The sequence below is a fragment of the Mercenaria mercenaria genome, chromosome 7 (genome assembly GCF_021730395.1).
Source record: "Mercenaria mercenaria strain notata chromosome 7, MADL_Memer_1, whole genome shotgun sequence".
NCBI lineage: Eukaryota > Metazoa > Mollusca > Bivalvia > Venerida > Veneridae > Mercenaria > Mercenaria mercenaria.
The window spans coordinates 54,575,825-54,602,382 of record NC_069367.1 but is presented as its reverse complement, the minus strand read 5'-3'; the positions used below and the strand labels follow the sequence as shown (position 1 = coordinate 54,602,382).

The following is a 26,558-nucleotide window of genomic DNA, read 5'->3' as shown; positions in this document are numbered from 1 at the left end:
TGTTAGTCAAAATAAAAAAAAATCAATGACCAAAAATCCGCCCACAGTATCATGTAAAAAATCGACCTTTTTGCACACAGATATACTTTTTATATGTTAGTCAAATGAAAAAAAAAAATATGATACTGTCACCGGATTTTTGGTCATCGATTTTTTTCATATTGTGACCGGATTTTTGGTCATTGATTTTTTTTTTCATTTGACTAACATATAAAAAGTATATTTGTGTGAAAAAAGGGATTTTTGATATTAAACAAAAGATATACACTGGACCCGTACCTGTGCTTGCGCTTTATGCTGTGGATGGATATTTGTTTGCATTGGACCAATTACACTAGGATATATTATTGTCAACACCGCCTAAATGTTTACATCAGCACCGGTCACGATTTGGAAATTTTGCAATTTTTAGAATTTAGTCATTGAATTGAAAATTACAAGAATTCGTCTTCATTAAAACATTTTTAGCGATAGTGCATCAAAATGACTGTTGGATGGGTTACTCTAGATGTTGGAGAACAGGTTTTTTTTCTTTTTAATATTTTGAACTTGTCTACAGAACGTTATCGAAAATAAAGTTAGAAACACACTTTGTCGTCGCTTCGTTGTAATTTGCATCGTTTATAAACAAACTAGTATCTCGTCTGTTATGCCAGTATTTGATGAGTCATCCAGTGTAAAGATCCCCAACTAGGTTACAAGTTTAAGCATGATTGCAGAGGTCGCGAAAGCCGTCAGACCGTCGGACATTTCCGGTAAATTTTGATCCGGTCCGGCATGATACATCAAGTTCACAAGACCGAGTGTCCGATAAAAACTGCAGGTCAATATGATAAAATAAGAAGAAAGTCCTCCACGATTTCGCGTAAGTTCGACTTTCATCACTAAAATGTAAAATGGAATCCCGAGAAATTGATGTCAAACTATATTTTAGTAAGCGCCTGTTTCATTGGTACTTAAAATAGAAACAGTGGAAACCCCTCACGACGTCACGACAATTCTAAGAACGCGCGTTATCATTGGATGCGTACTAATCGTGGATGGTACTCGATTTATGTACGCGGGAATAAGATGGGAATTTCCAGAAATTCTCTTTATGTCAACATCAACGTGACTCGGTGCAAACAATAGACTTGTGGGGTAAAAAACATTGATGATATAGCAAATGAATAACAATAAAATCTGTAAAATTACTAAAAGATCCTTTGGAAGCAAAGAATGCAACCAAGAAGAATAACAACAGACTCGTTGACTGAGTCTGTTCGCGAGAGGTAATGAAATGTGCAACATCTCTCATGCCCCCTAGCAACGGCTTAAGCGGGACTCTAGATCTATTACACATATGTTGAATGGACTCCATGGTCCCAAAGGACCAGAAAATATAACAACACTGAATCCAAGTACAGGGTGATTTTTTACAGCCTGAAAACTTAATGTCTGAAATCTGTTTCAATTAATATGATGTGGAAATAAACTTAAAGGATGTAATTTGTGTAATGCTGTCTATATAGACTATGTATAATACCAGTTTTAAAGATCAGATATCAAATTTATTAAAAAGAAATCGGTCTGGTAAAACATTATCCGGTCCTGTAAAAAAATCATGTTTACCAGACCGACTGTCCTATGAATTTTCAGGGTCTTTCGTGAACACTGGATTGACAAAAAAAGTCTGAATTGGACACATAAAGAGGCAGGGGTCACACTGGGAATTTTTTTCTCTGAGCCACTGCTTTTTCCAAAGATAAAATCATGGGGCCAACAACGGTGAAGCGTATAGCATTGACGTTCTTGTAGGACTACATGATATGTACCAAAGTCCTCATACCACTCAAGAAATTAATGTAGTTATTATATATTTCTTAGTAACCCTTTAAAAAGCTACTTAGAAAATCAATTTTTGTTAACTTCTAAAATTATCATTTTTATAAACATCTGCCATTTAATAAAAAAAATTCTGAAAATCACATTTAAAATAAAGATGTCTAAAAAGAAGAAGTTTTGTTTAAGCAGTGTCTTATTTTGCACATTGCCTATAAGTGGGTGGGGTTCGATGCCTTCGCATGTTTTATTCTCGAAAAATACTTCAAAATAAGAGCTCCTTTTGCAACAGTTGTCATATTTTTCTTAAATGTAGACTTTTTATTGGCTTTTTATTAAGACTGCACTAAAAAAATCTCGTCAGAAATGACAGCAATATCCGAAAATCACGGTCGCGAAAACAGGTGACAAATACGAAAAACGTACGTTAGAATTAAATATTTGATAAAATACCTATGTTTTATTGCTTTTCTATCATCATAGCTATTCAATACTTACAATTTCTGCTTATCTAAAGCATTTTTTATTTGTTTTTGCCCAAACTAACCCTCGGCAATCATAGAAAATTTGCTATAGATCGTGTAACGGCCGATTGCTCATTAAATCGTATCAAGCGCACAAAATGATGATTATAATTATCCAGTTTGTTATTCAATAATCTAATTATCGCCAATTAACTGCCTGATCAAATAAAATTTTTGCAAATTGGCCCCCTCCCTTTCAATAACGGATGTTGTTTGTCTACACAGATTATCGATTTTTCACACCTTTTGGTTCGTAAAACTGGCAATATTCATAGTTTTGCAGACAGACATAGCTTCGGGCCATTTTCGCCAATTAGAAAATTTCGGAGCCACATTTAATTTTTTGTCGCAAATGGCTCAAGTGGCGATCGACAGCGTGACCCCTGAAGAGGGCCAAGACGTTCTCCTACAGAGGTGAAGGCTTGTTTGATTCCTGAAAACTTTCATTGCGAAGTTTCTTTGGGCAAGGCACTTTGTCATGCTTGCCTCAGTTGACCCAGCTGTAAATGTGTACCAGCATATTGCTGGGGCTAAGTTTACCTTTAGACACAGACATCAGGGGTTCCATTTGACCCGCGACCTCAGGTCCGGTCCCAGATTTCCAAAAGACACTCAAAGGACCCCGCATTATACTTGCCCGTGCGTCACTGTGCCCTGGGAGCATTTTCCTTTCATAACCCTTTCTCTTATCATTCATTTCCTACAATAAAATTGTGTCCACAATCAACCCACGTATTCTAAATATACACATGCGGTCACTGAAGTCACGCATACACTAATACAGGTGCTTTTGAACCAACTATATGTTACAGACCTGGGGTAATTAAAAATGTAATTGTAATTAATTGCAATTAAATTACATTTCCCAAGTAATTGAATGTAATTTGTAATTGTGTCATTTATCAATTACATATTATGTTAACAAATTTATAAGGAACAAAGTAAAACAAGCTGTAAAAGAAGGACATGATTAAAAGAACTATGAACATTAAAAATTATTTTTGATATGAATTAACCGAAAAATATATCTAGCACAAAGACAGAACATAATATGACACTGGCATTGCACAATCAGTGAGATCTAGTTTATAAAACAAACCATACAAATAATACATGACAGAAACATAAGATGACATGGCAACATTTTGATGTGTTATTGATAGAATTTAAAAGCCATGTAATAGCTGCTGTTCTAGGTTGGTGACCTAAATACTGCCATAAGAAAGATGTAAAATGTGAAACCATCAAAACAAGCACAAAAATGTATAATTTAAAACAAAGCTGCAGCAAGTTATCATCTCAGGATCAGACATGAGGTGGACTGAACAGCAACTACTACATGATAGCAAAAAAAATTCAGGAAAGCACAACTGCAGGAAAAATAAACAGATACAACTGCATGCAAGCATAACTGAAAGACAAGGCAAAATAAGTATATATATACTACATATTAATACTGCTGCATGAAGAAATTCAAGAAAGCACAACTGCGGGAAGAAATAAACAAATAAAGTGCATGCAAGCAAACCTGAAGAATACAAGGCTAAAAAAATAAATACATAATGTCACACAGGAAAACTCAAAAAACATGTACATGTACATCAACAAGCTTGCTGACAACCAGTTTTATGGATTTAAAAAATGATATGACTGTATAACTGAAGTAAAAAAGTGATTCAGATTTTGCACAAAGAACATTTACAATCGTTAATTATCTGATTTTTAGATTGGCTGAAATCTACAGCATTTCGGTAGCTTTCAGGAAAGGAATTCCACAGAACAGGTGCAGCATACTTGAAGGAGTTCTTACCGAAATTTGTATTTGTAAAATATGTGAAAAATTGATGGTCTGTGTAATTAACAACATTCGTTTTTGCATTTGAAAGGTTGCAACAATTTTATTCAGTTAGGCAGTCAGTTGGCGATAACTATGTTACTGAATAAAATTGGATATTTATAATCATTATTTTGTTGGCTTGATACAATTTTATGAGTCGGCAATTCTTTTTTATTGTTACTGAGTCTTAGTATTCAGGCTAAAAATGTTTTAAATAAGCAGAAATTGTAAGTTTTGAATAGCTATGATGAAAGAAAATGAATTAAAAACAGGTATTTTATCAAGAATTGAAGTCTTAACTTCCGTTTTCCATATTTATGTCTCCCACCACAGAGTGGTGTGGGAGACATATTGATTTACTCCTGTCTGTGTGTGTGTGTCTGTCTGTCCATCTGTCACAAAGCTTGTCCACACTCTTAAGTGGAACATTTCTCATCCGATCTTCACAACACTTGAACAAAATGTGTTTGTCAATAAGTCCTCAGCCAAGTTCGATAACTAGCCAAATCGGCCCAGGCACTTCAGAATTATGGCCCTTGTTTTTGATAATCAAAGCACTCAAAGTCTGATAAGGCAGTTGATGTCTTGGTGCATGGTTGACTCATATACTACTATTCAGATGATTAAGCAGTTGTGGGGGACATGCGCTTTTCTCAAAAGCAGCTCTAGTTGTCACCTATTTTCGCGACCATGATTTTCAGACATTTCTGTCCTTTCTAACGAGATTTTCTAGCGCAATCTTAATAATTAGTCAGTAAAAAGTCTGCATTTAAGAAAAATATGACATCTGTTGCAAAAGTAGCTAATATTTCAGGGTTGGCGACTACCCGCCCAGGGTGGGTAAACCCGCCCGGGAAAACCCGGGTTTTCCCGGGTTGGGCAATACTCCAAAAAAATGAATGAAGTGGGCAATACTGGGCAATAAGAAGTTTTTCTAATTTTTTTTACAAAAACAATTGAGTTTCTATGTTATAAAATGTGAGCTAATTCTTACATTAAGTTTTAATACATTTTGTACTTTGAAAAATTGGTGAAGTGATTACTAAGGTAGCTGACAGAACAGCTTCATTAACAAAATTATGGCTTATTTACACAACAAAATATTTTTTATGGGAACGTAAACACCTTTCAACATTTATAGTTAGATCTCTCTAGGTCCCAACTAGATTTTGCTTAACACAGGAATAGTCTACCAGTCTAGTTCTTCTTTATAAAGAAGCATTCTGTAACCGAATGCAAGTTTTGCGGGGTTTTTTATCGCAAGCCTGTTTCTGAGTTTCTTCTGAATAATATCAAAATTTGAAATACCCTTTCAATAAACTAACACAGTGCAAAGAGCTATAAAAATAAATTTATAGTTCTTTGTACAGTGTAACATTTCAGGCTATGATCTTTCAGACTCCCAATTTTGGCACTAACCAAAGTGCCACAGTCTTTACATTCTGCAATCTTTTTAAACATCCACAGTAACATTAAAACAATTCCACATGGGGTCCTTAGGTTTTATGGTTATATGATAGAAATGACAATGTGATCAGTCAGGGGTGTAACTGTTTCAAGTTATCGCAGTTTATAACCCATCTGAGTTATTGCTTAAACTTTCATAACTTGTTTCAGTTATCTTAAAATATTACAAAGCCCTCCTGTGCCAATTCCTCATTATGAATGAGACTAATGCAATTATTTCTTGAATCCTTGACCTTTTATCTTTCCAGCTAGGCAGTAAAAATTTTTATGCAAGGCTGATAAAGTTTTACGCAAAACGTTTTTAAGCTATAAAACTCTTAATATCCCATTATGCTTATCAGGTCATGCTCAGACTAAAAGAGAATTTGATTAACCACAGTTTGCTACTAATTTCACTTTAAAGATCACTTTGTGAGGACAGCAAAAAGACTTTCTTTGAATAACTTACCTGAGTTAACTATATTTTATAACTAATACAGGTTACAAAATGCTTGAAAAAGTAACTGAAATAGGTTACATAACTTAAAACAGTTACACCCCTGACTGGTGATCTAAACTGATTTTCATGAGCAAAATGGCCAGATTTAAGTTGTTCACACTTCTAACTTTAATCCCTTAATGTTGCTCAATAATTGCTCAATCATCATCGTAATAATCTATTGAATAGATTTTTAAAGATATTATAGCACCAGGCATGCAGGTGTCACTGCTATCACTAGATTGGTTGTTAGTCAACTAAAGTGTTAAACTATGTACTGAAGTTTGAATTGAAATATTATATTGCCCAGAATTGACCACTATTGCCCAGTAAAACCCGGGTTTTCCCAGTATTACCCGCTGGGCTGGGCAGTATGCTTAAAACCCGGGTTTTTGCCAACCCTGTAATATTTTAAAGCATTTTTGATATTATAACATGCAAAGGCATCATCAGATTGAACCCCATCCACCATTCTTGTAATAGTTTATTACTTAAAGCCCTACAATGTTTATTATGAAATAAATATTAATAAAAAAAAATTTGATTAATATCTTTGTATTACCAAACTTACTGCTTATTACTATATAAGAAAATTTAGTCCATAGTTACGACAAGTTGGGACAGGACTAGCTCTTGTATTTTGGAAATGCGCCTATCAAAATTTGGACCCAAGGGTCCTGGGACTCTTAGGTTTTCATGTCTAGTGGAACACCTGAGACATTCATATTGTCTCTCATCTGTCTATCTGTCTTCTGATAATGTCAAAACACCTCTTGGGGACTTGGACATTTGGCACATTGAACTTCAAAGAATATTAATAGACTGATTTGTAAATGGTAGTTAAAATCAAGGAAAAATAGCTTGGTTAAAAGCAAAATTGTAAAAACAGCTATCTGGCAATGGGTATGACTAGATGGCAAAAAACTCTTACACATGATATAGAAAGAATGTAAAGAGCTGCAGCTAGATATGTCATGAATGACTACTCATACCAGAGTAGTGTCACAGCAATGCTGCCAACATAGAATAAATGCTTCACTGATCATGCTGTACTAGATCTCTAATATTATTGTCATGGTAGACCACAATCACCTAACACTGTCTAGAAACAATAAGTTCTTTGTGCCATTTTCACATCAACTCTTTCTTCCCTCGCTCAATCAGATATAGTTGGAATGAACTCCCATGCAACATCAAGGCTAGTGCAAGCCTCCAGTGCTTCACTAACAGCCTAGCTGGCAACATGTTCTAACACAATCATCTTATTTTTACTTTTAACTATATTTAAAACCCTTGTATCATAGTAAGATTTTGCATAAAGGATCCCCACCTTTCCAGTAATAATCAAAGTTGATTGTTAGAAGAAACACAGTTGAAGTTGAAATACCCAAAAGAAAGGGCCCTTTCTGCGGGAAGGGCTTAACATGATCAGAAAACGCTGATGATTCCTATTCCTGATGACTCTAGAGGCCACATTTATGGCCCTATCTTCATGAAAGTTGATCAGAATGTTTATCTTGATGATCCCTAGGTCAAGTTTGAATCTGTGTCATGTGGGGTCAAAAACAAGGTCACATGCTCAAATCACACGAAAAGGTTGTTAGCACTCTGGAGACCACATTTATGATTTTATCTTCATGAAACCTAGGAAAAATGTTTATCTTGATGTTCGGATCTAGATCATGTGGGTCAAAAACTAGACCATCTGCTCAAATGAAAGGGAAAGGCTTTTAACACTAGAGGCTATATGCCCAATTACTCGGGTGAGTGATCCATGGTCATTATGGCCCTCTTGTTAAAAGAATGATTGACAAATGAGTCTGTGCGTAAAACACTCTGATCGGAAATGGATGAACATGATCTGAAAGAGCCTGTCATATGTTTATTTATTGGATTTACTTATCGAAAAATGATATATTTCTGAGTTCACCCATCAGAATGACCCATCTTAAGTAAGATATAAAAAGGTCAAGAATTGATGTTAAAAAGATTTGTATGTGTGATTTTTGATAATTATATAAAATAAATATTTTGTTACAGGCTTTAGTGTATGACCATCATGGATCAGCCAGAATTGAAGATGGCCCAAAAAGAGTAAGTTTTTTAAAAATATTAAGTGTAGTCATAAGAAGAAGAAGAAGAAGAAAAAGAAATATATTAAGTCACAGCTAACTGTAAAAAGACTTTAAAAGTACAATGTTGTTGATTTGTCAAACTTCTTTAACCTTTAGCCTGCTGGCAGCAAGTGATTCTGCCTTCGCAACCAGTGTAGATCATGATCAGCCTGCACATCCATGCAGTATGATCATGATCTGCACTGTTCGCTATTCAGTCAGTATCTTTTAGGTAAGCACCCCTTTAAACAGTTCATGGTACTGTCCAAATTGAGAGATGGACAAGACCGTTATAGAAATGTAGCAGGATTTATAAAGGCTTACAATTTGTGTATTCAAATATACATACTGATTTTTGCCTCCCGTGTCTGAGACCAAGGCGATAATATAGGGTTTGAACTTTCTGTCCATCATTCTTATAGAGTAAGTCGGTCCATTACACTTCCTTGTGTTCTCGACTTCTCCTACAGTTTTCATTCATACTTTTTTGAGTAATACCCACTTTTTGGACTTACCCGTATTACAACTACATCTGTATCTTGTGTTCTCAACTCCTAATTTTCATCCAATTCAGATGGATTTTTTTATCAGTTCTCAGTATGAAGCAGACATACAGAATTAATATTATATTGTTTTTGCCTTCGCGTCTGTCCGTCTGCATTAAGCTTGTCCTGCTTTCACAAGTCAAACTGCTAGCTGAATTTTGACGAAACTTTACAGGAGTGATCTTACCAAGTCTAGTTGTGCATATCGCTGGCATGTTCTGCTCCACTGTATAAAATGGCTACAAGAGCTAAAAATAGAAAAATCTTGTCCAGCTTTCACAGGTCAAACTGCTGGCTGGATTTTGATAAAACTTCACAGAAGTGATCAGTATCAACCCTAGTTATGTATATCGCTGCACAAAATGACCACCAGAGCTAAAAATAGAAAAATATTGTCCGGCTTTCACAGGTCAAACTGCTGAACAGATTTCAATGAAATTTCACAGTAGTGATCAGTACCAAGTCTAGTTGTGCATATTGCGGACATGTTTCACTTTGCTGCACAAAATGGCCACCAGAGCTAAAGGTATACATAGTGTGGGGGGGGGGGGGGGGGGGGGGTGTCACCGGTGACGTTTGTTTTTGTGACAAAAACACCTAGTTTGCTTTTGGATTTACCTTTGTCTGCCTTTTGGATGTTGGTTAGTCTGTCAGACTTTGTGTAGTGCATATCTTGATAAGTAATTGCCTTAGAGTCATCAAACAATATAGGATTGTTATTCAGTATGTGAAGTTTTGCACCTCAGCTTTTGTTTTGGATTTCACTCAGTAAAACCAGTGTTATGACAAAATACACATGAATGGTCTAAATATTTGTGTTTCATGTGTCTCAAAAAGTGTTTGACATGGGGTCATAAAAAATTATGCGATTGTGGCCAGCATGTAAACTTTGATACTGTGAGTTTTGTTTGGGGTTTCACTTAACCAGTTAGACCAGATATGTGGCTCTTGATTTAGTAAAAAAAGTATGCATTATGGATGTAAAAAATTGTGAATCTCAAAAAAATATTTGCCCTACTCTTTCTGTTTCTTTTGTCTTGTATTTCTTGATGATGTTTTGTAGAATCCATACCCCCATCCTCCCCTGATGACAATATTGTTTAAAATATGTAAGAGTCATAGACCTTTCTCATTTTATGATACTAATGAGACAAAATGCACAAATATGAAAAGAAGCATTTACTCTAACATTTCTCAGTTACTAGTCTTTCTCAGGGATCTTCAAGTAGTTAATCTAATAATGAATGTTTTCCAGAGTGAAGAAGATGATTATATGTCTTTATGTTTCAGATGTTCCTGTTTCGTGAGAGGATGACAATGTTAACAAGATACTCAGCCAATCAAAATGAATATTTGGTTGTTAAACACAGAGATGGCAGAATAGAACACATGCAGGGGTATATTATTACGAAATATTTGCAGCTAGTCTAATATAACACAAATTTATGTAGTACTTTATAGTTTACTGGCTCTATGAGGTCAGTAGATACAAAATTAATGTAAAAGTAACCCCTCAGTGTAATTATTTCATTCCATGCAATAAAAACATGAAAATTAAGAGTTTATTTCCAAGTATTACTGTATTATGTTAACATAATTAGATAATGGATGACATTAAGAATATCATTATTTATACTCTTATCCTGCTAAATTTCTAAAATGGACTGGTCCATCATTCAGTTTGGGCAATACCATTTATCATTCGAAGTGGGGTTCACTGAAAATTTACAGACTGAAAAGCGAACAGTGCAGACCATGATCAGCCTGCACGGATGTGCAAGCTGATCATGGTCTACACTGGTCACTTGCCACCAGCAGGCTAAAGGTTAATCATATAATTATACCCCCCGACAACAAAGTTGTAAGGCGGGGTATACTGGTTTCAGGTTGTCTGTCTGTCTGTCCGTCTGGCCGTCTGTCCGTAGACGCAATCTTGTGCGCACCATCTCTCCTTATCCCCTTGACAGAATTTAATGAAACTTCACACAAGTGATCAGTACCAACAGTAGTTGTGCATGGGGCATGTTAGGTTCTTTTAGAAAAAAAATTTGCAGAGTTATGGGACTTTGTTTTTTTGTTACTATACTATATACATAGACACAATCTTGTGGGCACCATCTCTCCTCATCCCCTTGACACAATTTAATGAAACTTCACACAAGTGATCAGTACCAACAGTAGTTGTGCATGGGGCATGTTAGGTTCTTTTAGAAAAAAAATTTGCAGAGTTATGGGACTTTGTTTTTTTTGTTACTATACTATATACATAGACACAATCTTGTGCGCACCATCTCTCCTCATCCCCTTGACACAATTTAATGAAACTTCACACAAGTGATCAGTAACAACAGTAGTTGTGCATGGGGCATGTTAGATTCTTTCAGCGACAAAAATTGCAGAGTTATGGGACTTTGTTTCTTGTTAACATACTATGTACATACAGTCTGCATATGCAATCTTGTGCGTGCCTAATCTACCAAACCCTTACACACAATTTAATGAAACTTCACACAAGTGATCAGTACCAACCCTAGTTGTGCATGGTGCATGTTACATTCTTTTAGATAAATATTCTGCATAGTTATGGGACTTTGTTTTTTGTTACTATACTGTATACATACAGTCTATATACATACAGTCCACATAATTATGCAGTCTTGTGTGCGTCAGATTGCAATGTACTGTGTCAGTGCATGCGGGGGGTACATTCATCACCTTTAGTGATAGCTCTAGTTGGTATCTAACATTTCAGACCCTGTGTTATGTTCCTAAACACAATAGCATATCAGTCTATCAAGAAGAAAGACATGATACCACTGGATGCCAATGAGGCCCTGGTTGTGTACAAGCAGGACATGAAATCCGGCGAGGTGAAACGATACATCAAGTATGGACCTACACTTTTCATGCCAATGGCAAATGAATGGTAAGGTTATTGCAAGATGGTAATCATAATTTTGCAATAAAACAGTGTTGTTAAATAAAAATCGTCACCTTGGATATATGGACTTGTTGGTGCCCTTGCCCAGAGGGATTCTGCAGATGTTAAAACATGAAACAAACATGTGGTAATGCTATTCAAGCATAAAACTGTTAGAAAATTAAAAAGGATAAGTACAAAGACTTTGCTCTTTAAATCTTCGTAGAATGTGTGAAAACATCAACACTATCTGATGACTTTGATGTCATTTCCTGCTGTATTGATGATATAGAAATTTGGTAAATTTCAGATGTTCTTATTGGAGAAAAAACAATACTTTCTGTGTAGTTACTAAGTTCAGAAATTTCCAAATTTTGACAAAAAACAAGCATAACCTCTACACCAACATTTTATTTCAGACCTTGAGTTGTTATTTTGTACTGTACAAACTCAGCTTCTATGATATGAAGCAAAGCAAATAGTTCTAAATATAATACAGCATATGTGTGCTGTTAAGCCTGCAAGTTGCCTACTCCAATAAAGTTTAGTAAAAAATAAAAACATGTTCTTCAAAACATGTGTAAATGAAGACAATATTTCACCAATTTTCATACATTCATATTAATTTACCAGTAACTTATCCAGTAGTAAAACCCAAAACATAAATCAGATAGTCATTCAGTAAATTGTATCGACCTTTTCTTACTGTCTTTTACATCTCGGTAAAATAATACAGCTGTTTGCTTAACTGACATAAACTTTGTTTAAACCCATTACAAAAATGTAATATACTAATTCCATAAAAGCATCAACTATTTGGGTTCTTTTGTGATTCCAAATTTCTTAGCTTATTTACCAGTTTAAGCACAATTTAGCAAACAAATAACTTAAGGTCACCTGGTGGAAACATTAACGTAAGCTTTTCCAGTTATGGATGTGCCATTCAAAATTTTTTGAGTGGAAAGATGATGTTTTTGAAAGATTATCTTAACAACCAGGTATTTTTCTGTACTGTCTCCAGATATTCTACATGGACTCAAGTTATACCTGTAAAGATACTGTGTAATCATATTTAAACAGATTTGAATTAAAAGTGTACTTATTTTTGGTTAAACAAAAGTATGTCAGTGTTAGAAATGACAGCATTCAATATGACATGCAAATTTCATATAATTATGATTAGGAACCAAGGGAAGTAACCCACATTAAAAATTACCAGAACACCAAATGCATAAAATGTAAAAAGCTATTTACAAGATTTCCATTATACCATTATTCCAGTCGGCAATCACTGAAATAAACATCCTGTTATGATACACTGTGGCTATGTGATATATTTCAGGCTTCACTCATTTTCCTGGCATGGAACAGATCCCAGTAACAAAACAAGACTCATTCCCAACAGTAAACATTTTGAGCGACTCCAGATCATTCCAGACCAGTTCTATTATAATGTAAGTATTATTTCACCCTTACCATGCTGGACACGGTTGATTCTGCCTTTGTGACCAGTGTAAATCATGATCTGCACTGTTTGCAATTTAGTCAGTATCTTTTTGATAAGCACCCAGTTAAACAGTTAATAGTACTGTCCAGATTGAAAGATTTACAAGTTCATTATAGAAATTTAGCAGAGTAAATGTTAAAAAAGGTGGAATATAATGTACCTTTTACTGGTGGAAAAATCAAAACCATGCAATGTTCAAAATTTGTCTGAATGAATTTAATATCAAATATGTTTTAATAATTTTGATATCAGTATATTACAATCATCAAGTGTTTAAAAGAAATCACCTAACCAAAGGTAGTTCTGCATATTTGATAAACAGGAAGTCGTGGCAAAACATCATTTGTTACATATTTTTCATTGAATATGTATTAGCGAGAAATCTGTCTGATACTTTAACATTGAAAATATCAATTTCTTTTCATAGATTTTAAAGAAAATAACAAATTGATGAATATTAGTTAAAGGACTTAAAAAATAAGTTTTAGACCCTATTAATAATGTGTTTCTATATTTGAAAATTGAGGTTTTGTCTCTGTAAGTACTGTAATACCTTGTCATGGTAATTATAAATCAAAACCATGAATTCTAAACTAAACAGTTGAAAGCTGGCTGACCAGCAATGTCAGAGCGGGAGTTGGTCCATCACTGCAGTTATTTACATCCATGTCATTGAATGAAACATACCACTGTCTTGAGCATTTGTATTTCTGAAGATTCTTCAACATAGTAATATAGTTACTATCCTTCGCCATAGACAGAGGGATATAGTTTTTGCATTGTCCCTCATCTGTCTGAATACTTATCTAAGACATGTTTAAGAGTATTTGAATGAAATTTGGTAGAAATTTTAACTGCTAGGGAATTTAGCTTCAATTAGATTGCTCAAGGAATGCTAGCGTTATGTTCCTTAGAACTTGTATAGTTCTTTTCTACATCGGGCATTTCTTTGCTAACTATACACCGGTAGATTTATTTTTAGATTGCATTGTCACTTGTCATCAGTGTTTATACTGCTGACTTTCACAACTTTTGCCTGGTAATTAAACTTGGTCAGAATGTTTCCCTTAATAAAATTTCAACACTTGTTTATCTGGGGTCAAAAACAAGGTCATTATGTCTAATATAGATAAAATCGGGTTAACACTGAAGAGGCCGCATTTCAAAGTTATCTGCATAAATTTGGTTAAAATGTTTGTTTTGATGAATTGTTAAAAGTTGAAATATGGCCAAAAACAAGAACATTGGGTCAAATCATAGAAAAACAGTGTTAATAGTGAAGAGGCCTCATTTTCTACCTTATGTACATAGTCGGAATTCTTCCTTGTCAGTTTTAAACTGGGTCATCTTACTTAACCAATAAGGGCATTTATCAGTAGTTAGATTATAGGAAAAGCTTGTTAAACTGGTAGAAGCCATGTGTTTAACTGATCTGCAAGAAACCAGATCAGATTGTTTTGTCTGTATAAAATCTAGGTCCAGTTTGAAACCTGGCCATCTGGTAGACATGTGGCTATTGATACAAGGTTTTCATCCGCCCCTCCTTTTGCTACCTGACCAGTTAGGAATAAGATGTTATGTTTGAACATGGAACATGAATTTTAGAATAAAGTTTTAATCCCATAAATCTGCAAAAGAAAAGTTATTTTCTCAATCTGCAGTATCCCTTGAACAAACAAGTATAAATATAAGTAAGATTTGGTTATATATTTTAGGTGGACGAGGTGCGGACAGCAGATGATGCATTAATTAGAGTAAAATTAATGATGTTTTATGAGCTGAATGATATAGAAACTATGGTATGTATAGAACATTGTATTAATGTATAACTTCTGTATTTACCTTATTAGGGAATCGATCCCTCAACGGTAACATGCGATACATACCAAATGAGATATACTATCGAATTTAAAAATGTGTCCTTCCGGCACGTGCACAGAGCGTCTGACTTTGGATTTTTTGGAAGAATACGCTTTTTCCTTGTGCATAATAAGCGTCCACATAACTTGTCCGAACTGCAGTGTCTTGCACATCAGTACAAATATGGGCAGTGTTGTTTTTTTTATTCCAAAATCTACCTTTAAATTGATACAGATGCATATATCTGGGCAAGCTGATGGACTGTAACGATTCCTGATTGAGGCAGTGCCTTATTTCATATTATATATGTTTCAGCATACCAGTACTGTTTATTGTATAAACTATAGATCATGATGAATCAACTTTAATTTGCCAGAATATTTCCTCATTTCACAAAATGTCACATGATAGCATGATACTGCAGATTTACTTTGATATGGAAAAACTATGCATAAGGTGATGATATATGGCATTGTTACTTGAAATAGCTAGTCAAACTGAAACTGACCAGTGATCATTCATAAATGACGTTCTAAAAATTGCGTATGAAATTACGGTATCACAGTTATTTAAATTAGTAAGTCAGTCTGGTTATTGAGAACACATATGAGTACACACAGTGTATTTATATCTTATGTAATAAAAACAAAGACTTTTCAGCAATGTAATATGAAGTGGTCTGCACCAGAAGCAGATAAAAGTATTTACCTCGACACTACCTGGGTTTATGTTACTCTTCAGGTGCATATCATAACATATTCTGTAGCTCTGCTTTTCTCTTCCAGTCAGCGATTTGCACTTGTACCACATGACAGTCCATTATATTTATTGGATTGAATACATTACATGTTAGATGCTGCAATAGCTTTGGTTCAAATTACCATGTGTACTACTAAATCATTAAAGCTTATGACGGATAATAGTACTCACATGAAATTCAAGGCCACTATGTTTCTGTATGTTTTACTGAGAAAAATAAGCAGAGAATAAAAAATATTTAACATTTTGTATTACAATAGAGATAAATATAGACTTATACCGTAAAAAACATATTTAGGACCTGCCTTTTGGCTTTTTCAGTATGTCTTTTTTATTGGGTTCTCATCCAAATATATCACAATATTGTTCTGAACATTGATGCATAATCTAAAAATATTGCACAGGTGTAAAGTCAGTACTGGTTTAAAATGAATTGGTTTAGCAAAGATATATTTTGCACTCAGTTTAGAACTATTGTGAAAAAGATGTAGAGTCATTTTTATACCCCCACCAAACATGTGTGAGGGGGGTATATAGGAGTCAGTTTTGTCGCGTTGCGTCCCGTCCCGTCCCGAAATCTATTATCTCAGTTATTACCAAATGGATTTGATTCAAACTTAAAATACATGTTCCACCTTATCACCCACATCATGTGACACAGGGTGCATAACTCTTGACACCAAGTTTTCATGAATTACGTCCCCTTTTACTTAGAATTTAAGGTTAATTTTGTTGTATTTTCACTATATCTCAGTTATTACTAAATGGATTTGATTCAAACTTAAAATAGATGTTCCACCTCATCACCCACATCATGTGACACAAGGTGCATAACTCTGACACCAATTTTTTATGAATTATGCCCCTTTTTACTTAGAATTTAAGGTTGATTTTGATGTATTTTCACTATATCTCAGTTACTACTGAATGGATTTGATTCAAACTTAAAATAGATGTTCCACCTCATCACCCACATCATGTGCCCACATCATGTGACACAAGGTGCATAACTCTGACACCAAGTTTTCATGAATTATGTCCCCTTTTACTTAGAATTTAAGGTTAATTTTGTTGTATTTTCACTATATCCCAGTTATTAGCTCACCTGAGCAATGCTCAGGTGAGTTTTTCTGATCACTCGATGTCCGGCGTCCGTCGTCTGTCTGTCTGTCGTCTGTCGTCTGTCAACATTTAGCTTGTGTATGCGATAGAGGCTGTATTTTTCAATTAATCTTCATGAATATTGGTCAGAATGATAACCTTGATGAAATCTAGGCCGAGTTCGAAAATGGGTCATCTCGGGTTAGAAACTAGGTCACTAGGTCAAATCAAAGAAAAACCTTGTGTATGCGATAGAGGCTGTATTTTTCAATTGATCTTCATGAATATTGGTCAGAATGATTGCCTTGATGAAATCTAGGCCGAGTTCGAAAATGGGTCATCTCGGGTCAAAAACTAGGTCACTAGGTCAAATCAAAGAAAAACCTTGTGTATGCGATAGAGGCTGTATTTTTCGATTATTCTTCATGAATATAAGTCAGAATGATAATCTTGATGAAATCTAGGCCGAGTTCGAAAATGGGTCATCTCGGGTCAAAAACTAGGACACTAGGTCAAATCAAAGAAAAACCTTGTGTATGTGATAGAGGCTGTACTTTTCATTTGATCTTCATGAATATTGGTCAGAATGATTGCCTTGATGAAATCTAGGCCGAGTTCGAAAATGGGTCATCTCGGGTCAAAAACTAGGTCACTAGGTCAAATCAAAGAAAAACCTTGTGTATGCGATAGAGGCGGTATTTTTCAACTGATCTTCATGAATTTTGGTCAGAATGATTACCTTGATGAAATCTAGGCCGAGTTTGAAAATTGGTCATCTCGGGTCAAAAACTAGGTCACTAGGTCAAATCGAGGAAAAACCTTGTGTATGCGATAGAGGCTGTATTTTTCAACTGATCTTCATGAAATTTAGCCAGAATGATTACCTTGATAAAATCTAGGCCGAGTTCAAAAATGGGTCATCTGGGGTCAAAAACTAGGTCACTAGGTCAAATTGAAGAAAAACATTGTGTATGCAATAGAGGATGTAGTTTTCAATTGATCTTCATGAAATTTGGTCAGAGTGATTGCCACGATGAAATCTAGGTCGAGTTTGAATATGGGTTATCTGAGGTCAAAAACTAGGTCACTAGGTCAAATTAAAGAAAAATCTTGTGTATGCGATAGAGACTGTTTTTTTCAATTGATTTTTATGAAATTTGGTCAGGATGATTGCCTTAATGAAATCTAGGTCGAATTTGAATATGGGTCATCTGAGGTCAAAAACTAGGTCACTTGGTCAAATCAAAGAAAAAACTTGTGTATGTGATAGAGGCTGTATTTTTCAATTGATCTTCATGAATTTTGGTCAGAATGATTGCCTTGATAAAATCTAGGTCGAGTTTGAACATGGGTCATTTAGGGTCAAAAACTAGGTCATATCTAAGAAAATGCTTGTTTTATCGCAAGAGACCAATTTTTTGGTCCAATCTTAATGAAAATTGGTCAGAATATTTGTTTCCATGAAATCACTAGGTCAAACATGTTTTACACTGTTATGGTGTGTTTCTTAGGTGAGCGACCTAGGGCCATCTTGGCCCTCTTGTTACTAATTGGATTTGATTCAAACTTAAAATAGTTGTTCCACCTCATCACCCAGATCATGTGACATAAGGTGCTTAACTCTGACATAAATTTTTTATGAATTATGTCCCCTTTTACTTTAAATTTAAGGTTGATTTTGATGTATTTTCACTATATCTCAGTCATTACAAAATGGATTTGATTCAAACTTAAAATAGATGTTCCACCTCATCACCCACATCATGTGACACAAGGTGCATAACTCTGACACCAATTTTTTATGAATTTTGCCCCTTTTTACTTAGAATTTAAGGTTAATTTTGATGTATTTTCACTATATCTCAGTTACTACTGAATGGATTTGATTCAGACTTAAAATAGATGTTCCACCTCATCACCCACATCATGTGACACAAGGTGCATAACTCTGACACTAATTTTTCTTGAATTGTGACCCCTTTTACCTAGAATTTAAGGTTAATTTTGATGTATTTTCACTATATCTCATTCTGATTGGCTTAGAGCCAAAGGGAAGTAACCTTTTCTTAACTTTTGTACTGAGTTTCTTCCCCTTAAATTCCAGGAATTAGTCTATTTTTAGAAATCCTATTTTTAAATTTTCAATATTTTAGGTATTTTTCTAACTTTTTTATTATAAGTCCTATGTAAAAAGTAAATACATTTTTCTGTGGTAACATGGGTCGGTAAGACACTTTTTTGTATTCACTTTTAGTGTATCTCTAATATTAGAGATTTAATATATTTACTAGTATTACTATACTAGTATTATACTAGTATTACTTATATGTGGAAGCCCAGGATGAAGTACTCCAAAGACTAAGTATTTTTAAGATTTCTTATGGTTGCCATTCTTCTGTGACAAGACCGTATGGTGGGGGTATGAGTCACTTCTGTGACAGTTCTAGTTTTACTAGATTTCATGCAAGGTTGTATCAATATTTTGGTGAAATTCTGGTCCGCATATTGACAGTCTGTTCTGCCAGGGTGGTTGCATTCATTATGAAAGATTTAGAGTCAAATCTCCTTTAATTCCTATTCAGTTTTGACATATTGGTCTAAAGTATATTTTTTTCCAAAGACATGTCGGTCAATCTCGATCATCTGTGCCAGTGAGGCATTACATCATAGTTATGTTAAAATTTTATTTGTTAAGAAAGTGCAAACTAACCTATTTTTAAAAAATATATCAGAAAACTTAGTTTCTGCTTTATATTGCAGTTGGAAACCACTAAAGACCCCATTGCTGATTTTATCAAGTAAGTAACAACTAATTGATTAATTAAGAGGTTGGTTGTACAGTATAATCCTTTTGGGTTCCATTTGCATAACAGTTTCTGTCCAGAATAGCTTTTTTGAAGAGAGGTTAACAGTCAAGTAAAGATATATAAGTTCTTCTTTGGGATTTGAATTAGGTGAGTTAGGTGAATTCTCGCAATAAACAATGCTTCTGCAGTATCTGATCATAGATTTCACTATTGCAAAAAGTTCATCCAACTTTTCATTATGTAGCTACGATTTTGTGTCTCAAATACAACTTGTATTTCACCAACAAATGCAAAATCCTGTATTCAGCTCCCATCAGAAGCAAAAAATATTCAGTTGGAAATGATGTAATGACGGCATCTTGGTGATCCATGCCTCAAAACATTCACTGTTTCAAATGAGTTTTCAGTCTTATTTACCTAAATATGTTGTCAGTTTTTATGCCCCCGAAGGGAGGCATATAGTTTTTGAACCGTCTGTCGGTCTGTCAGTCTGTCCGTCTGTCGGTCTGTCAGTCTGTCCGCAATTTTCGTGTCCGGTCCATATCTTTGTCATCGATGGATGGATTTTCAAATAACTTGGCTTGAATGTGTACCACAGTAAGACGACGTGTCGCGCGCAAGACCCAGGTCCGTAGCTCAAAGGTCAAGGTCACACTTAGACGTTAAAGGATAGTGCATTGATGGGCGTGTCCGGTCCATATCTTTGTCATCGATGGATGGATTTTCAAATAACTTGGCATGAATGTGTATCACAGTAAGACGACGTGTCACGCGCAAGACCCAGGTCCGTAGCTCAAAGGTCAAGGTCACACTTAGACATTAAAGGTCATTTTTCATGATAGTGCATTGATGGGCGTGTCCGGTCCATATCATTGTCATTCATGCATGGATTTTAAAATAACTACGCATGAATGTGTGACACAGTAAGACGACGTGTCGTGCGCAAGACCCAGCTCCGTAGGTCAAAGGTCCTAAACTCTAACGTCGGCCATAACTATTCATTCAAAGTGCCATCGGGGGCATGTGTCATCCTATGGAGACAGCTCTTGTTATTGATATAACACTAGATATAGGTATATGTACCAGTATATAAAAAAGAGTTGTTAAAGTGGTACCTTGATCTTCAATGTATTCAGTGCATTTAGCATTTGTGGATGTTACCATGCCAGATGATATCACACTTGACATTAAGGGATCTAGGCCTGGCAAAATCCACTCAAACTGAAAACAAAATTGCAGATCAACGTGCTGTTTTAATAACCTTATTTTAAATAATAACCATGTTATACTACATTATGACTAAAATAAAACCTCTGAAAACATGTACCATACGAGGCATACATTAAAGTTTTAAGAGCATTAACCTCTGTATTACATTAAATTTTCTGACATGCAAGTGGTTTACAGCTAATCAGTATACAGTGTTAACATCTGCACTGGAATCGATAGGTAAAAGTTGATGAAACTTCACAAGCCAGAATAGTTCATTGGGTGATGCTTTGCTAAGAATATTCAAGAAAGCACAACTACTGCAGTGAGGCAGTGGGGAGAGCAGGAGCTAGTTAATGTGTTTATGTATATGTGTTTTACCTGGGTCTGAGCTGTGAAATTCTTATTCTCAACAGATTTATACAATTGCACCTTTGGAAGCCTTACTGATTGACGTACATTTAAATTATTTCTAAATGCAAAAATGATCAAATTGTTTTGTTTGGTTACAGTTGTTTGTGTGCAGATACTGTGGCCTTTGCAGGAAAGTATACGTAAGTATATTTTTTAAAAAAAAGAAGAAGAAAAATAGCCATAAACCAGGTTATCAAAACCTACTTGTTTAATAAGAGAATTATATTATTAACCGTCTGAAGCATGTTTGTTAAAAATATATATGAACAATTAAAATCATGAAGGTATTATAATAGAAGTTTGATTTTTATGCCCCCGGCATCTACTGATGAGGGAGGCATATAGTGATTGTCCGTCCGTTCGTCCGTCCGTCCGTCTGTACGAGGTTAACCAAATGGGACCGTTTCGTCTAGCATCAATACCCCTAACTAGAATGACTTGATACTAATGCAGATGTAACCTGTGACCATTCCTCATCTTCAGACATAACCTGACCTCAGTTTGACCTTGACCTCATTTTGGACTTAGGTTGCTTTGTATGGGCCATCTCTTGGTTAACCAAATGGGACTGTTTCAATACCCCTTACTAGAATGACTTGATACTAATGCAGATGTAACCTGTGACCATTCCTCATCTTCGGACATCACCTGACCTCAGTTTGACCTTGACCTTGACCTCATTTTGGACTTAGGTTGCTTTATATGGGCCATCTCTTGGTTAACCAAATGGGACCGTTTCGTCTAGCATCAATACCCCTTACTAGAATGACTTGATACTAATGCAGATGTAACCTGTGACCATTCCTCATCTTCAGACATCACCTGACCTCAGTTTGACCTTGACTTCGTTTTGGACTTAGGTTGCTTTGTATGGGCCATCTCTTGGTTAACCAAATGGGACTGTTTCAATACCCCTTACTAGAATGACTTGATACTAATGCAGATGTAACCTGTGACCATTCCTCATCTTCAAACATCACCTGACCTCAGTTTGACCTTGACCTCGTTTTGGACTTAGGTGCAAAATCTATCGACAAGGATGCCACCGGGGGCATCAAGCGTTTATTGAACGCAGCTCCTTGTTCACCTTTGATTTACAGGCATGATCTAAGTTCTGTAAAATGAAATTTAGACACTTCTCTTTAATTTTTCACTATCATTTTCATTACAAATTAGATACTTTAAGATGGTATAGGTGCAAATTGCTCACAGCTGTCAAAATTGTACTTATTATTTTAATTATTTATAGAAGAGGTGACTGACTGGTTAAGGTCATACCTCAATCAATTGCCCATCACCACTGTGTGCTTGAAACCTCCTTTTGGATGTAGAATTTGTCCATGTGAGAAAATGTCTAGCTAGCTTATGGAACATTAATGGCTCTATCCAGCTGCCCTCTCTTACCTGAAACAATGCCCTGAGAGGCACCAGGGGTCTTCCACCACTGTTAAAAGCTTTTAGGTTTTAAGGTCATTTTCAAAACTTTGAACCAAACAATTCCTCCATCATAAATTAATGAAATGCTAATCTAGGAATCAAAGAAAAAATCAGCTTTAGGACTAACTAGGAACATTGACAATACAGTAAAACATGAGACACTTTAGGTCACAAGGAAGTTAGTAGTTTTCTCTCAAGTTAACCAGGAATTTGAATGATCAGAATATATAAAATATAAGGAAAATTGCAGGGAACCTCATGAAGAGCTCCGATGAGCCTGATGCTTGAGCCCGGGAGTTTCAGCCATTGATGCTTGAGTCTGGGTGCTTCAGCCATTGATGCTTGAGTCTGGGTGCTTCAGCCATTGATGCATGAGTCTGGGTGCTTCAGCCATTGATGCTTGAGTCTGGGTGCTTCAGCCATTGATGCTTGAGTCTGGGTGCTTCAGTCATTGATGCTTGAGTCTGGGTGCTTCAGCCATTGATGCTTGTGTCTGGGTGCTTCAGCCATTGATGCTTGAGTCTGGGTGCTTCAGTCATTGATGCTTGAGTCTGGGTGCTTCAGTCATTGATGCTTGAGTCTGGGTGCTTCAGCCATTGATGCTTGAGTCTGGGTGCTTCAGTCATTGATGCTTGAGTCTGGGTGCTTCAGTCATTGATGCTTGAGTCTGGGTGCTTCAGCCATTGATGCATGAGTCTGGGTGCTTCAGCCATTGATGCTTGAGTCTGGGTGCTTCAGCCATTGATGCTCGAGTCTGGGTGCTTCAGCCATTGATGCTTGAGTCTGGGTGCTTCAGCCATTGATGCTTGAGTCTGGGTGCTTCAGTCATTGATGCTGGAGTCTGGGTGCTTCAGCCATTGATGCTTGAGCCCGGCTTCAGTCATTGATATTTGAGCCTGGGTGCTTCAGCCATTGATGCTTGAGCCCGGGTGCTTAAGCTCGGGTACTTGAACCATTGATGCTAGAGTTAGTGGTATTCCACTGTACATATAGTTAACTTTTCAGTCCAGAATGTTTTTATGTACCAATGAAATAAGTAAATGTTTTGTTTGAAGTAGACAGTATCCCCTCCATCTTTTGTATAATGTATCATTTAACATGCATATTGTTTATATAGGTATATAGAGTTTATGGAACACTCTGCCGAGTTGAACGATCTGAGTTCTTTTCCCCAGTTGACAGAGAGAGCAAAATCTGTTGGTTACAACATATCCAAGGTTGTGTTTAGAGGTTACTTTGCTCATGACAAATTGCAGAAACTCCATGATGGTGCTATAGAACTTAGAACAAGGCTCAAGATTGCTGTAAGTAATACTGTATAGGTGATAATAGTTGCTGATGTTTCAGCAAGCACTTGTCAGCTTTACTGAATTTACAACGCATGTGATTGGACTGAATTAGCCAATCAATTTTGAGACTGGTCTGGATTAAGCTGACATAAATCAATATAAGTCACTTTAAAACTATTTTAATATGAACCATGCATTTTACTGTTCCAGTATGAATCATGCATTTTACTGCTTCAGCCTGATTCATGCATTTTACTGTTCCAGTATGAATCATGCAATTTACTGTTCCAGTATGAATCATGCAGTTTACTGCTCCAGCATGATTCATGCATTTTACTGTTTCAGTATGAATCATGCAATTTACTGTTCCAGTATGAATCAATTTACTGTTCCAGTATGAATCATGCAATTCACTGTTCCATTATGAATCGTGCAATTTACTGTTCCAATATGAATCATGCATTTTACAGTTCCTTTATGAATCATGCAATTTACTGTTCCAGTATGATTCATGCCATTTACTGTTCCAGCATGATTCATGCAATTAACTGTTCCAGCATGGTTCATGCAATTAACTGTTGCAGCATGAGTCATGCAATATACTGTTCCAGCATGAGTCATGCAATTTACTGTTCCAGCATGAGTCATGCAATTTACTGTTCTAGAATGAGTCGTATATTTTACTGTTCCAGTATGAACCATGCATTTTACTGTTCCAGTATGAACCATGCATTTTGCTGTTCCAGTATGAACCATGCATTTTTCTGTTCCAGTATGAACCATGCATTTTGCTGTTGAAACGTGAATCATGCATCTTAGTGTTTCAGTATAACTCATACATTTTACTGTTCCAGTATAACTCGTACATTTTACTGTTCCAGTATAACTCGTACATTTTACTGTTCCAGTATAATTCATACATTTTACTGTTCCAGTATAACTCGTACATTTTACTGTTCCAGTATAACTCATACATTTTACTGTTCCAGTATTAATCATACATTTTACTATTCCAGTATGAATCAGAAGAACAAGAACAAAAAATGACAGACTTAAAATTGAAGAATGAGAAGGACAGAATTGATTTAGGTAAGATACTTTCCCCAACTAGTGTACTTTAATCACCTGCAAGTATTGAAAGCTTCAGATCCCTGACTGGCAATATTCCGTGCCACAATTTCAAGCTTCCTATATTTTAAGTTGAGGTAGTAGATCTGTAACAACATCAGAAATTTCTGTGCATTTCTGCATGTGTGGGCTGTAACTTGGACATGCATGGAGCAGTCTTATTTTAATTTGGCATAAATGTTTTCTTCAGTGAGGTGGTGTTTCACTCAAACCCCAGGCCTCAGACTCAAAAGTCAAGGTCACACGAAGTGGGTCAGAGGTCATTTAGAAATTTGACTAACTTTAACATGCATGGAGGTATTCCACTTTTATTTGGCATGAATGTTTACCTGAATGAGACGGAGTGTCATGTGCAAACTTCTGAAGGTACCTTGAAGGTCAATGTCAAACTGGGGCTTAAAGCCATTTAAGATCTTTTCTAGGTCATAGCTTTGACATGCATTGGGCAGTCTTTTGGTCAGGTGAGCTTTTGTGATCGCCCTGTGTCCGTCGTCCGTCGTCAGTCGTCCGTCTGTCGTCAACAATTTGACTGTTAACACTCTGGAGGTCACAATTTTAGCCTAATCTTAATGAAACTTGGTCAGAATGTTACCCTCATAAAAATCTTGGACGAGTTCAATATTGGGTCATCTGGGGTCAAAAAATAGGTCACCAGGTCAAATCAAACGAAAAGCTTGTTAACACTCTAGAGGTCACAATTTTGGCCCAATCTTAATGAAACTTGGTCAGAATGTTACCCTCAATAAAATCTTGGATGAGTTCGATATTGGGTCATCCGGGGTCAAAAACTAGGTCACCAGGTCAAATCAAAAGAAAAGCTTGTTAACACTCTAGAGGTCACAATTTTGGCCCAATCTTAATGAAACTTGGTCAGAATGTTACCCTCAATTAAATCTTGGACAAATTCGATATTGGGTCATCTGGGGTCAAAAACTAGGTCACCAGGTCAAATCAAAGGAAAAGCTTGTTAACACTTTAGAGGTCACATTTTTGGCCCAATCTTAATGAAACTTGGTCAGAATGTTACCCGCAATAAAATCTTGGATGAATTTGATATTGGGTCATCAGGGGTCAAAAACTAGGTCACCAGGTCAAATCAAAGGAAAAGTTTGTTAACACTGTAGAGGCCACATTTATGATGTATCTTCATGAAACTTGGTCAGAATGTTACTCATGATGATCTCAAAGTCCAGTTTGAATCTGGGTCATGTAGAGTCAAAAACTAGGTCACCAGGTCAAATCAAAGGAAAAGCTAGTTAACACTCTAGAGGTCACATTTATGACCATATCTTAATGAAACTTGGTCAGAATGTTATTCTTGATGATCTATAGGTCATGATC

The 26,558-nt window shown here is 35.8% G+C and overlaps 1 protein-coding gene across 2 annotated transcripts in view; it reads left to right on the top strand.

Moving 5' to 3' along the window:
• Window positions 1-384: 384 nt before the first annotated feature.
• The window catches only part of LOC123554127 (uncharacterized), a 31,440-nt gene continuing 5,266 nt past the window's right edge, over window positions 385-26,558 (top strand). For both annotated transcript variants that reach the window (XM_053548423.1, XM_053548424.1), the window contains exons 1-10: window positions 385-522; window positions 8,168-8,221; window positions 10,077-10,183; window positions 11,539-11,712; window positions 13,049-13,160; window positions 14,929-15,012; window positions 19,694-19,731; window positions 21,462-21,503; window positions 23,918-24,104; window positions 25,106-25,178. In XM_053548423.1, coding sequence (XP_053404398.1) covers window positions 484-522; window positions 8,168-8,221; window positions 10,077-10,183; window positions 11,539-11,712; window positions 13,049-13,160; window positions 14,929-15,012; window positions 19,694-19,731; window positions 21,462-21,503; window positions 23,918-24,104; window positions 25,106-25,178 — 910 coding nt within the window. In that variant the 5' untranslated portion in view covers window positions 385-483. The remainder of the gene's footprint in view (window positions 523-8,167; window positions 8,222-10,076; window positions 10,184-11,538; window positions 11,713-13,048; window positions 13,161-14,928; window positions 15,013-19,693; window positions 19,732-21,461; window positions 21,504-23,917; window positions 24,105-25,105; window positions 25,179-26,558) is intronic.